The sequence below is a fragment of the Myotis myotis genome, unplaced genomic scaffold, assembly GCF_014108235.1.
Source record: "Myotis myotis isolate mMyoMyo1 unplaced genomic scaffold, mMyoMyo1.p scaffold_m19_p_13, whole genome shotgun sequence".
Taxonomy (NCBI): domain Eukaryota; kingdom Metazoa; phylum Chordata; class Mammalia; order Chiroptera; family Vespertilionidae; genus Myotis; species Myotis myotis.
Genome location: NW_023416317.1, coordinates 57,574,607 through 57,587,805, shown reverse-complemented (window position 1 = coordinate 57,587,805; position 13,199 = coordinate 57,574,607). Strand labels below are relative to the sequence as shown.

At 59.4% G+C, this 13,199-nt stretch overlaps 1 protein-coding gene across 5 annotated transcripts; it reads left to right on the top strand.

The window, feature by feature from the left end:
- LOC118668514 (ATR interacting protein) lies at positions 1 to 13,161 on the top strand. 5 transcript variants are annotated; one of them, XM_036333654.1, is made up of 13 exons: positions 2 to 281; positions 2,514 to 2,644; positions 3,316 to 3,486; positions 4,863 to 4,981; positions 6,470 to 6,627; positions 8,017 to 8,112; positions 8,433 to 8,562; positions 8,742 to 9,279; positions 11,599 to 11,735; positions 11,827 to 11,918; positions 12,224 to 12,304; positions 12,454 to 12,706; positions 13,025 to 13,161. In XM_036333654.1, exons 1-13 carry the CDS (start codon positions 17 to 19, stop codon positions 13,038 to 13,040), a joined length of 2,187 nt encoding a protein of 728 aa, XP_036189547.1. In that variant the 5' UTR covers positions 2 to 16; the 3' UTR covers positions 13,041 to 13,161. The 5 variants fall into 5 exon arrangements, with proteins under 5 accessions (XP_036189549.1, XP_036189547.1, XP_036189544.1 ...); XM_036333651.1 differs by having other exon boundaries at positions 8,742 to 9,404; XM_036333653.1 differs by lacking the exon at positions 13,025 to 13,161 and adding an exon at positions 12,864 to 12,936 and having other exon boundaries at positions 8,742 to 9,404.
- Positions 13,162 to 13,199: the final 38 nt, after the last annotated feature.

Genomic DNA, 13,199 nt, shown 5'->3' with positions numbered 1-13,199 from the left:
GCCGGCGGCGGGCGGGATGGCGGGAGCCCCCGCGCCGGGCAGCAGGCGGCAGGGCGGGCCCCTGGCGCCCGGCCTCGGCCCGGCGCCCGGCCTCGGCCCGGCGCCCAGCAGCAGGCAGCCCCCGAGCAAGCGGGCGCGGAGCTTCCCGTCGGCGGCAGCCCCGGACCCCGAGGACCCGTTCGGCCTTCACGGGGACTTCACGGCGGACGACCTGGAGGAGCTGGACATCCTGGCGTCGCAGGCCCTGAGCCAGTGCCCGCCCGCAGCTCGGGGCGCGTCCGGTGAGTGCGCCGGGTCCCCTCCCCCCTCCCTCCCCCCGCCCCCGGAGGCGACGCGGCCCTGGGCCCGGCACCCACGCCGCCCTTCGCTTCTTTCAAGGCTGGGAGTTGCTCGCCCCGGCTGGTGGGGCTCCGTGGACGGAGCGTCGGGTCCCGGGCTCGGTTCCGGTCAGGGCACACGCGGGGTTGCGGGCTCAATCCCCAGGAGGGGGCGTGTAGGTGGCAGCCGATCCATGATCCTCTCATCATTTATGTTTCTATCCCCTCCCTTCCTCCCTGAAATCAATAAAAAAAAATTTTAAATAAAATCTAGGAACTGCTTGATGTAAGCAGCAGTCGTGTCCCCAAAGCTCCTTTGATTCTGGGGGGAGACATGGGTCAGGAATGTCGCACATCCGATTTGAAACGCAGGAAACTAGGTTAACAAGTAACTAGTTTCTGAAGCTCTTCGTTCTAGCAGGTCCCTGGGACACGCTCCCTCCACCCTCAGAACCGGCCTCCGCCTGAAGGCCCATTCCTGCGGGAGGCTTGAGGTGGCACGGAGGCCCCTGCCCCCCTTGAGCTGCGTGAGCATGAGGGCCGGGCAGAGGCAGGAGACAAGAGAGACTTGCTTCTTTATAAACCAGTAGTGAACTAGGAGCCCAGCCTTAGGGGCTGCCGCTCACTGAGCAAGGCGCAAAAGGCAAAAGCCCCTCCATCCTGGAGCTCACATGCTGTCTAGCTGGGGACGAACGAAGTTCTGGGCTCCCAGAAAGAGAACATCTGTCTTTTCTCTTTTTTCTTTTTTTTTTAAATATATTTTATTGATTCTTTACAGAGCGGAAGGGAGAGAGATAGTTAGAAGCATCGATGGGAGAGAAACATCGATCAGCTGCCTCCTGCACACTCCCCACCGGGGATGTGCCCGCAACCAAGGCACACGCCCCCGACCGGAATCGAACCTGCGACCCTTCAGTCCACAGGCCGACGCTCTATCCACCGAGCCAAACCAGTCAGGGCGAGAACGTCTTTCTTTTAAATACATATGTTTTATTGATTTCAGAGAGGGAGAGAGAGAGAAACCTCAGTGATGGGAGAGAATCATGGATCGGCCACCTCCTGCACAGCCCCTACTGGGGATCAGTCCCAAAACCTGGGCACGTGCCCTTGACCGGAATCGAACCCGGGGACCCTTCAGTCCGCAGGCCGACGCTCTATCCACTGAGCCCAGCCGGCCAGGGCGAGAGAGAAAGGTTTTGAGGGCACCTGGCGTCTCTTGGGTGTCTCGCAGGCATCTTCAGTTCCACAGTCATTTCCTGGGGACCCAGTCCTCCAGCATCTCCAGCCTGGCACCTGGCAAAACAGACCTTCAGAAAACACTGGCCGGTGACCAGATGCTCCGCACCATGGTGACTAGCACCGCTGCCTCTCAGCTGGCACAAGGCAACGCTCCCTTTCCGTGGCCTCACATATAATTCCCTCCCAACTCCTGTACCTTCACCTCCTTAATGCACCTCTGGAATCCGACCTCTTTGCATCATCTCTGCCATCTTCCTGATCTAAGGTACCACCGCCCTCCCCTGGACAACAGTCTAGGTCCTCTAGGATGTTGTCTTCCCAGTTCCAATCTGACTCCCTGCAGGTCAGACTTCACAGCACAGCCAGCGCGATCTGTTCCACACGCAGACGGGCTGCGTCTCACACTGATGCGCGTGAACACCCCTCCCGCGGTTCCCAGTGGGAAGACCAGAGCCCTTCCCATGGCCTGACAGGCCCAGCGCGGTCTGTCCCTTTCCCGCGTCCTCCTCGGGTTCAGCCACACTGACCTTCCTTTGTTCCTTGAGTTCTCCCTGCTTCTTTGCGACACAGAAACTGGGCATTGCTCTCCTCATGTCCTGTGAGCTCCACGGGCACCAGGACAGTCGCTTTGCTCACCACCCCATTGTGAGCAGGGACTGACCCAGGCCTGCCATACTGTAGCTGCTCAGTGCGGTTGCGTCACAGATCATTGAGTTCTGACCCGAGAGATCTTCACAGCGCCTTTCAGCCTTTAGATGAGACTTAACATTGGGGGGGTGATGGGGGGAGGGTGGCGGCATCTGTTAGTTCATAGGGATCATTTCTGAGTTTGAGTCATTCCTAGGTTGGAAAATATCTGTATCTCATACTAGATCTTTCTCTGCTTTGCTTTCGAGAGTGATTCTTTCCAGCATTGTCTGGCAGAAGCGGGACAATGCTGGGAACTGTTTCTTACAGGTGTTCATAGCGCCCCCAGATCAGGTGGGGTGTCCAAAAGTCCTGCAGGGAGAAACAGAGAGAGTGCTGCAGTCCAAGATAATTTTGAAATAGAGTTACTTCAGGCCCAATACAAAGAACTTAAAGAGAAGGTAAGTGACTTCACCTTTGGTTTCTGCAGCTAATCCATCACTTGTGCATGCATGGTGCAGTGACATATAAAAGGTTTTTTTTTAAAATATATAAAAGTTTTAAAATGAGTTCAGAAGTCACCCCATAAATGGGGGAAGGCTGGGAAAAGAAAGCCAGATCATTGAGGCCGAAAGAGACTCAATCCTGAGATTCCTAACAGACCAGGCAAGAAAGGAAACTGTATACCAGACCCCCCAGAGATGCAGGCTTCTTGTTGTAGCACAGACAGTGCACAGCAGGTGTCACCTAAGGGACACACATGGTAGTGGTGGCTGTTCTCAGTAGCAGTTTTGCCAAAAAAGCAGATATCCTTCCTGAGACCAACCTGGTCCCTAGGGAACCAGGACGTGATGTGGAATCTTAGTTCTGTGAAGTGTGAGGCTCACTGGGTTCCCAGCGTCTGCATGCGTGAGGGACGTGTGTGTGTGAGCCGCCTTGCTGGGCATCAGCCAGTCAGTGAGCAGGCCTCGCCAACCCCAGTGGCGTCTGGGGGGGCAGGGACTGTGAGCACTCACTGGTCTATGGGACCCGTTTCACGCGCGCTCTCTCCACCTCCCAGCCGCGTGTGGACGTAAGTGCATGTGTAATTTTCCTTGACAAACTTTTCACAAGGTCGGTTTGGCATTTCCAGATGAAGGCAATGGAAGAAGAAGTTCTCATTAAAAATGGAGAAATTAAAATTTTGCGGGACTCACTGCATCAGACAGAATCGGTTTTGGAGGAACAGAGAAGATCGCGTCTCCTGCTGGAGCGGGAGACAGCGCAGGCACTGAGCGACAGGGAGAAGGAGTTCTCCAAAAAGGTGACCCGCGCGTCTGTGTTCTCGTTTCGGACCCCAGCTCGGCCGCTCGCTGGGCTCCTTTAGAGGCAGCGGCCAGAGTTCCTGTGAAACTTCAGGAAGATGCCAGCAGTTCTGTGTTCGGTACTTTCCGCGCCAGTGAATGCGGGTCCTGTTCCCCAGGCTCTGCGCGTGGCGAAGGGCGTAGATGCACTGCTCTGCTGTGGTAGTTGGTCCTGGCAGGAAGAAACCACTAGCTTAGGCTCCAGAAGCAGGTTGAACGAGGGGAACTCAGCCGATCTAGTTGCTCCAAAAGGAAAGGGGTAGGCGTCCCGCTAAGTCTGGGGGAAGTGGTGTGCGGGCCCGAGGGGCTCAAGCCTGGCCAGGCCCATCCTGAACCGCTGCTGCAGCCAGGCTCCGTCCTCAGGGTGCAGGGCGCTCTCTGCAAGCGCCTGGGCTCTCAGCGCCTGGCTCCTCCTCAAGCTGTAAAATTCTGGGGAAGCTTTAACATTTAAGCTCTGTCTGACCTGAGCCAGGCGCCTGTCCCTGAACCAGTCACTGTCACCACAGAGGCAGTGGCTGTCCTTCAGATCACATGGTCAGAGGTGGGGGTGCCTGCTTCTCAGGGGGGTGCTGTTCTGCAAAGAAGAAGAGTAGGTGTCCAGTGGGTGCCACCCTGCCCCTCGGCACTTCCAGAGCCGTCACTTCACTCAGCAGACTTAGCAAACTTGACCGCAGCCACAGCACCAACAGCAGTGGCTGCCTTTCCATCTGCATGATGAAGAGCAAGGGCTTAGCGGCCAGACCGACCAGCGTGAGAGTCCGGCTTCATGACACCAGCGGGGACCTCGGCAGGGCCCTGAGCCCTGGGCCGCACAGCCCTCATCTGTCTGGGAAGTGACCTGGAGGGTCGGTGAGACCAGACGTTCTGCACTGGCTGCCTGGAGCGAGCCTGGCACGGAGTGTGCTCGGGAGGGACAGCGGCTATGGTGGCTGCGGGCCCTGAGGCTAGAGCAGCAGGTCTCGGCACACGCATGGGTTTTAGTGAAACTTCCAGGTGCTCTGCCCTGACTTCCCAGAAGGCCTGGGATTGTGCGCCACCTTCACTGAAAGGTCACATGGGCTGTGAGATAGGGCCCTTGTCAAGCTCTGTGCTGGGCATGTGGCCGGCATTATTTGATCCCCCACCATGAAGACGGGTGTTTCTGGCAGACGGTGCTGTCTCTCAGAGAGAAGGCTGAGCCCGATGCTGCAGGGCATCACGTCAGCAGGCTTTCACCCTTTTTTTTAGCACATTTTTGTTCTCATCCTCACTGCTGTTCCCCTTTAGCTGGGGATCTGGAAGCCGGTGGTATCTGCATGTGACGTACATGTGACGAAGTATGTTTCTTCCCTTCCAGCTCCAGTCGCTGCAGTCCGAACTCCAGTTTAAAGATGCGGAGATGAATGAATTAAGGACAAAGCTTCAGTGCAGTGAACGAACACATAAGCCAGCTGTTCCCTCCGTGTCCCACGGCAGGTGAGGGTGGTGCGTGTGTCGGAGGAGGTCTGAGGACAGTGTCAGGCTAGTCCTGCAGGCGGTTAGACTCTGCACGTGGCCCTGGGTCCTCTTTGGTGAAGGCTCAGAGGTGGTTTGGATGAGGCTGGGATGGTTGGGGGCGGTACAGCATCAACCCCCACACTCTAGACCTGCTTCCGTGAGTAGGACTTGGTAACACACCCCCTCGGGCTGGAAGAGGCCAGCGAGGTCATCTCCAAACTTCCGGGGGGCGTCAGTCTTCACTTGGGTGTCGTTTGTGTTAAATAACTGATTTTGCCCCAAGCATCCGTGGGGCATTTCCCTCACTCGCTGCCCGGGGCCTTTGTCCAGCAGCCCCGCTCTTGCTGCAGGTGTGATGAGCTTGTTGGTGGCCTGTGTCCGCTCCCTGCCTGCCAGGAAGGCGGGACAGTGTCGGTGTCAGCCTTGAAATTTGCATAGTGCGGCTCAGGCGCCTTTTCTGGTGGTGAGCGTCTGCAGCCTTGGCCCTTCATGGGCCAGGTGTGCAGTTGCATCTTGCCTTGTAGTCCAGGTAAGAGGAGAGCGGAGGGGACCGGTCCGCACCCTTCACACAGAAGGGCCTTGGCTGACACCATCAGAGGGTGAGACGGCCTCGAACACAGAGACCATGGCACTGAGGAGCCGGCTCCCTTTCAAGCTGCAGGACACAACACACCATTTTTCTTAATTTAAAAATTTTTAAATCATTTTTTACTTTTCAGTTACAGTTGACATTCAATATTATATTAGTTTCAGGTGACAACACACCTTCTAATTGACCCTCTTTCTACTGAAAATCTTTGACTTTAGTCCCTATTTAAAAAGTGGTCATCCCACATGAAAACATGTTTTGATAGAATTATGGCCAATATTTTGGGGGATTAGAAGAATATGGACATAAATGAAAGTTTTTTTCAAGACTTTGGATTAAAATGCCTTGAGTTTTTCTCTGCTTTGCGTGTTTATTGCTGCACTGCCAAGTCTTACTGCGTTTCTTTCTTTTTATTTGTTGGGGAAGCGTTGGCTGGTCACAGTGTGTAAGTTTCAGGTGTACAGCTTCCTGACACACACCTGTCTGCTCCACTGCGCTCACCACCCGGACGCAGGCCTCCGTCACCTTCCGTGTGGCCCCTTTGCCCTCCATGTCCTCCCCGACCCCGCCCTCTGGCGACCACCATGATGTCTGCCTATGAGTTTGTTTTTTGTTTGTTCATTTGTTGTCTTCTGTCCCACATGTGAGTGAAATCATGGTTCTCGTCCTTTTCTGTCTTCGTTCACTTAGCATCCCTGTGTGTAATGGCAGCGGCTCCTCTTTCTTTATGAAATGCCTCTGCGGTTACGTGACACACAGTGACAGACGTGTGCAGACAGATCACATGAAAAGCTCTAAGCCTGTTAGAATGTATAACCAGGTATTTGAAGTGTTTTTAGCAGAATCATTACTTTGCATTCATAGTTAACTTTTTCTAGTCCTAGGAAAAGCCCTTCTGTGGTTCTAAAGCCAGAAGCGTGTTCTCCACAATTTGGAAAACCATCTTTCCCTACAAAGGAGTCTTTTAATGCTAACATGTCCTTTCCCCACCCCCGCCACCCAGAGCCAGGGTGCAAGTCGCTGGCGGGCCGAGAGGGTAAGTCAGTCTGTCCGTTGCCTATTGCTGTGTAACCAACCACCCAAACTTGTGGCTTAAAACGAGTCTTTATTGTCTCCTGGTCTCTGTGGGCCAGCAGTTCTGACAGGGCCCATGGCGATGGTTTGTCTCTGCAGGGGCTAGAACAGGGGTGGGCAAACTTTTTGACTCGAGGGCCACAATGGGTTCTTAAACTGGACCGGAGGGCCGGAACAAAAGCATGGATGGAGTGTTTGTGTGAACTAATATAAATTCAAAGTAAATATCATTACATAAAAGGGTACGGTTTTTTTTTTTTTTTTTGGTTTTATTCATTTCAAACGGGCCGTGGGCCGTAGTTTGCCCACAGCTGGGCTAGAACCCCAGCAGGCGTGTCTAGGGCTCAGTCACGGGGCTGGCAATGGAATTCCTCTCTGCTGTGGGCGCCTCCACAGGCTCTGTGGCTGATCTCATCACCTGGTGACTGGCTTTCACTAGACCTAGCAAACCCAGAGAGAGGGGGTGAGCCCAGGGGGGAGGGCGCCCGGTGGGGGCTGTCCTACTTGTGGCCTCGCTGCGGGAGCCGTAGCGGCGCTTCTGCACGTCCTGTTTGTTGGAAGCACATCGCTGAGTCTGGGCCATGTGAAGGGGAAGGAAGCTCGGGCGCACCTTTGAAGAGAACGGTGCCAAAGTGCTGGCAGGCGCATTTTAGAACCCCTGGCAGCATCAGAACCTGCCAGAAACACAGCTCGTAGCAGGGCCCTGTGTTCCCCTCCTGCCCAGCCTCCCTCTTGTCCCACCCAGGCCGGACCGAGGGGCACCCCTGCTGTCCAGAGACCAACAGCCCAGCAGCAGGGGGGCTCCACAGAGACGGCGCTGTGCCAGCTCAGCTCACCCTCCGGTGCCTGCCCCGCCCCTGCCGCTCGCAGCCCTTTCCAGCCTCTGGCCGTCGCCCACCTCTGAGAGCCTCAGCCACTCACCCCTGGAGTCCAGGGGCAGCGTGGGGTGGGGGGACGAGCAGGCAGTGGAGCCCACAGCCTGGCCAGGAGGCCCCGTCCACTGCTGACCGGCTTGTGTGATTTAAGCAAGTTGCTTACCCTCGTGCCTCAGTTGTCCTCTCTGTGAAACAGCTGGTGACAACACCTGGCAGGGCTGCGGGCAACCGGTGAGCCACCGTGCAAGGCTCTCGGACAGCAGCAGCACCAAGGACAGGAGTGGCTGCTGCTGCTGTGCCGCTGCTCGCCTGCAGGGGGCGAACAGCTGCAGCGCCTTTTCCGTTTCTCATGGTTCCTGTTGTACACGAGGCCAGGCCGGAAGTAGGAGACTGTGTTCCAAGCCACTGCATTTAGCGTTGCTGATAGGCCTGTGCCTTTGTGCTCGAGTTTTGATTCACATTTTATCTAATTCCAGAAAATAAGACCCACAGTCTGGGAGGTGACCCCCCAAAGCAAGAAGAGTCCCCAAAAAGTCTTGTTGGCAGCCTGATGCAGAGATCAAACCCTCAAGGTACCAGAACCCTGGCTCCTGCGGGAGGCCTGCTGGCTCCCACTGTGCTCTGCAGGCTGCGCTCCTCAGCCAGGCCGGGAGGGGCCATGGCTCCTCGCCCGGCAGCCGCGCCCCCAGCCAGTCCTTCCGAGGGTCCGGGAGGCGTGGTTGTGACTCAGCAGAGACTGGAGAATGGCAGGGGCCCCGGCAGGCGTGTCCCAGAGCCCTCCGCACCAGGGGCCCCAGTGGGTTAGTGCACCCAGGGAGCCCTCCGTTTCCTTCCGAGGACACAGAAAGGCCTCCCGTGTGAGCACCTGCGAGAGTCGCCTTGTCTTCTGCAGGTTCCATTTTGATCAGCCTTCTCCTGAAGCAGCCGTTGATCCCGGGGTCACCCCTCGGTCTGTGCCACCTCCTGAGCTGTGGTTCTGAGACTCCCACCAGCACCCTGCTGCAGCCCCTGGGGCTTGGCAGGTAAGCATGACTCCTACAAAGCTTGTCGAGAAAGAAGTTTCCAGAACTTTCTGGGACTTGGTCAGCCTGGGAGGCCTGTGGCTGGACAGGGCAGCTAGAGAATTTGGGGGGCAAATTGTCTGGGGCCTTGACCGTATCCCCATCTCACGCTGTGCCTTTCCTTTTGTGTCTGTCACTAGCACCGGGGCTGGGATTTCAGGCCTGAGGACCACAGGCTCTCGCGATGGGCCGTTTCCCCTCTCGGCCCTACGAGAAGCACAGAACCTGGCTCTGACAGGACTGAACCTGATCGCCAGGGAGGAGGACTCCTGTGCCGGGGCCTCAGCAGAGGGGGACCCGGGGGCCTTCCCGCTCTGCCCGCTTCCTGGCGCCGTGCACCTGCTCCCCCTGGTGCAGTTCTTCGTGGGCTCACACTGCCAGGCGCTGCAGGACTCCGCAGCAGCCAGGAGGAGCGGCGCTCCGGGGGGCTCGCCCTCACGCTCCTCCTGCGGGAGCACCGGGGCGGAGGCCAGCACCGAGGACTCCCTCTGCAGCCTGGAGAGCTGCTGCGTGGCCTCGCTGGGCGTCCTCCAGCACCTGGTGTGCCACAGCGGGGCCGTGGTCCGCCGCCTGCTGTCCGGAGCGGGTGAAGGAAGCCAGAGCCCACCTCCCCCTGGGGACACCCCCTCAGCCGCGGGGGGCCTTGCCGAGGACCAAGGCCAGCACCCCCTGCTGGAGGTGCTGCTCCGCCTCTTAGCTTTCTCCTCTGCAGCCACAGGCCACCTTCCAGCCAGCCTCCTCAGCCAGTGCCTTAAGGTGCTGGTGAAATTAGCTGAAAACTCTCCCTTTGAGCTCTTGCCCAGGTACCATGCGCCTGCGAGCGGTTCTCTGTGTCTTCCCTGACCTTGGGGTTATCCTGTGGCCCTGGGGCTTGGCTCATATCTTGACTTGTCTGCTGCTCAGTTCTAGGCCTTGTTCAGGGAGTTCTGAAGTGACGGGGAGTGGGACTAGGTATGGGGAGAACCAAGGAGGTGGTTTGTTGGGTTAACCCTGCCGCTGTACAGCAGGTCAGCAAAGACACGCGCTACAAGAGGCCGTTAGCTGCGGTGTATGAGTGTCCTGCCCCCGGACGGGCAGAGGCTGGGCCAAGAGGCCTTTGAACCTGGACATGGATCAGGCGGACCACATGTCACAACCACATCTAAGGGGTCCCCAAGGAAGCAGCAGGTGCAGGGGGTCTGCCCATCACTGCTGTGCCCACCTCGTGCCTGAGCCACAGGCTGCCTGCTCGGGGGTCTGTGGGAAGGGATGGCACAGCTACCCCAGCTCACGAGCCCTCTGGTCCTCAGTTCCTAGTGTGGGGGCCCTGAGCCGCACGCCTGGGGGCACCTCACACCATCCAGCCCGTGCCCCCGTCCAGTAACACACACACACACACACACCCCACTGCTGCCCGAGACGCCGCTCACACTGGGTGGCTGCTGCCACGTTAGCTTCTCCTCCCTGCACTCGGCTCCTGTGTCTAAGCACTTCAGGTCCTGGTTTCCACCAGACGGTGTTCTGGCTGGTCTGGTCCATCCCTGAGGTGGTGCCCAGGGCTGGCAGGACTGCAGTGCATGTGGGCAGCTGGTGGGCACAGGGCTCACCCAGCTGCCAGGCAGCTCAGCTCAGGGGCTGGCTGGTGATTTCGTGTTTCTTAGATGACGACACGAAACCACGTCTTACCATTTCTCTTGACAGACTCCATCCTCCATTCCTCTCAGCTTGTCCGTAGGACAGCAAACCTCAGCCCAGCCCCGGCGCTCCGTATTGCTGAGTGACCTGGCCTGTGTGGAGGCGGGAAACGGGTCCGAGACCCCAGGGGCAGGGTGCTGGGTGGGTTCCCAGCAGTGCATCTCCAGCCTTTGCTCTCGGTCACTGACACTGCCTCCTTCTTGGAGCTTCTCCGAATTCCTTCGCTTGCAGGCAGAGCCACCACCGCTCCCACTTGATCTGGGCATAAAAGCCAGGACAGGTGCCACCAGGGAGGGTGCCATGGCTGTAACACAGTACGTGGTGCTACGGGCTACGGCCTCATTCAGGGCACCGTGCCTACCGGGCTTGAGGGCACATCACCCTCAGGTGCTGGGAGCAGTTGGTCCAGGGCTGCTCCCAGGCACTAGGACGGCGGGCCTTGGGGCGAATAGCACACCCACCTCCAGCCGAGCGGGCCTGGGTGCTGTCGGCAGGGACACGCTGTTGTACATAAAGATGGGCTTTCTGTGCAGCTGGTTTCAGGGCTTTAGCAGACGAGTTAGGGCCACTTCTCACAAGCAGGTTAGAGCCCAGGGTCCCTGGCAACAGAACATTCGGCTTCCCTGCCCACCACGCAGGGTTTGCTCTAAGAGTTTGGCGGGAACAGTGAGACCTTGCGTCCTGGTGCATTCTGGGAATGGCCAACCCCCGATGCTGTGTGCTCAGAGGCTGTGGGTGCATGGAGGGGGCACTGGAAGACGGCCTCCCCCCCCCCCCCCAGGCTGTGCAGGTGGACACAGCAAATGGCTGTCTCGGGACTTGGTTCCTTGGTAACAGCGGTGCCTTGGGCCTGGCACTGGGGAGCCATGTGCCCAGAGCCCCGCCCCCGCTCACCCTGTGCACACCTTCTCACACTGACAAGGGCAAGGATGGTCCTTGCTCAGGAGCGGGCACGAGACCCAACCAGAGCCTAGTCCACGCCCGTCACTTCTGGAGCCTGGCCAGGCCTGGGTGTGGGCCAGGGCGCTTTCCTCACCTGTGTTCACATCTGCCCCCCACTTGGGAGCTGAGGCCGGGAAGAGCTCTGGCCAGTGGGCCGGGCCAGGGAGGCAGCCGCTTCCCGGTGGCACTGAGCGGCAAGGCTGCCTCGGCCACAGGAGCCCAGCGGGGCCGTGCCCACTCGTTCACGTCCAGGAGGTGGTCGGCCGGCCTCTGAGCCAGGCCTATCTGCACGGCATGCGTGGGCTTCCTGTTCCCTCGGGCGGGAAGTGGAGGCGAGTTGTGGGGTCGGGTGAGGTGCCAACCTCTGGGCCTGCATTTCAGGTTCCAGTGTGTGTTCCCGCTGCTGCCACGGTGCCTCCGCCCAGACGTCGCCCTGCCCAGCGTGCTGCTGGCGGTGGAGCTCCTGGCCCTCCTGGCAGACCACCAGGCGCTGGCACCTCAGCTCTGCTCCCGCTCGGGTAAGGGGCAGAGGGGGCACAGGGACAGGCTGGGCTCCGAGGGCTCCTGCACTCGTGGGGGCCCCTGAGCGAGAGGTGGACACCTTTCCAGAAGGGTGCCTCCTGCTGCTGCTGTACACGTACATCACCTCCAGGCCCGACGGCGCGGCCACGGACACGCAGTGGCTCCACCTGGAGCAAGAGGTAACGCCACACCCTCCCTGCGAGCCTCGCCCCCTCCGTCGCTGGGGGAGAAAGTGAACTTGGTCGCAGGTGTATGTGGACACGAACAGGGTAGATGACCACACAGATGCGAGGAGGTGGAGCCCGGGGGCCTGGGGCTGGGGGCCTGCGGTTGGTGGGGGGACACAGTGGGGGTCCTGAGCTGGTCTGGGAAGGCCACACCCACCGCGTCCTCGGGCCCCATTCGTGCAGGCAGCTGTCGGCTCTGAAGCCGGGGAGGCCTCGCTGAGCCCAGGCCTCGTGCGGAACGTCTGCTCTTGCTCTAGGCCGTGTGGCTCCTGGCCAAGCTGGGCGTACAGAGCCCCTTGTCCCCGGTCACTGGCTCCAGCTGCCAGTGCAACACGGAGGTGAGAGCCCAGGCGCGAGGCGGGTCTGTGGGTGGGTGAGCAGCAGGTACCAGGACCCCTTCCTGCCTCTCACCCTAGTGCCACCACTCGGGCTGAGCAGGCTGTTGGGGTGCAGGAGCTCCAAGACCTGACCTCGGCCTGCACCCCAGGTGGTCCGGGTGCTCACGGTGGTGCTGCACAGACAGTGGCTGACAGTGCGGAGGGCAGGGGGCGCCCCGAGGACGGCACAGCAGAGGCGCACGGTGCGGTGTCTGCGGGACGGGGCGCTGCTGCTGCACAGCCTGTCCCAGAAGGACAAGCTCTTCGCCGTGCACTGCGTGGGGGTCCTGCACCAGTACGACCAGGCCATGCCCGGGGTCAGCGCGCTCATCCGCAGTCTCCCCGACGTGACCGACTGCGAAGGTGAGCAGGTGGCGGGAGGGGGACACCCTGAAGTGCAGGCACAAGTCGGGTTTCCTGGCCTGCGGCCCTCCGTCCACAGCCTTGTCCACAGCCTTCGCCAGCACCGGGCTGCCTGTGGCTCCTGTCGGTCAGCCTGACAGAGCCACGGGTTTTCCAGAGACATCCCTGTCTGATTGCCTGGTATCACTTTGCGCCAGTAGCTGAGCAGGAGGCCTGGGCTGGCGGGACGGGTCAGTTCCGGGGAGGGGGAGGGGGAGGGGAGGCGGCCTTCGGCGCTTCCGGCCTCCGCCAGAGCAGAGCCCTCTGGTTTTGGCGCAGAGGCTGCCCTGGATGACCTTTGCGCGGCGGAGCCCGACGCAGACGACCCCGACATGGACTGCGGCTGAGGTCTGAGCATCGCGCCCACGGCTTCCTCCCGGGCTGATTAAAGCAGTGCTGCCGAGAACGGCCTTTTGTGTTGCCTGAGTCTGGTCTGTGTTGGAGACGGGGAGGG

Coding starts and splice junctions, on each gene's coding strand:
- LOC118668514 (XM_036333651.1), top strand. CDS start 17: ATGGCGGGAGCCCCCGCGCCGGGCAGCAGGCGGCAGGGCGGGCCCCTG. Junction 2,645..3,315: donor ACAAAGAACTTAAAGAGAAG/GTAAGTGACTTC, acceptor TGGCATTTCCAG/ATGAAGGCAATGGAAGAAGA. Junction 3,487..4,862: donor AGAAGGAGTTCTCCAAAAAG/GTGACCCGCGCG, acceptor CTTCCCTTCCAG/CTCCAGTCGCTGCAGTCCGA.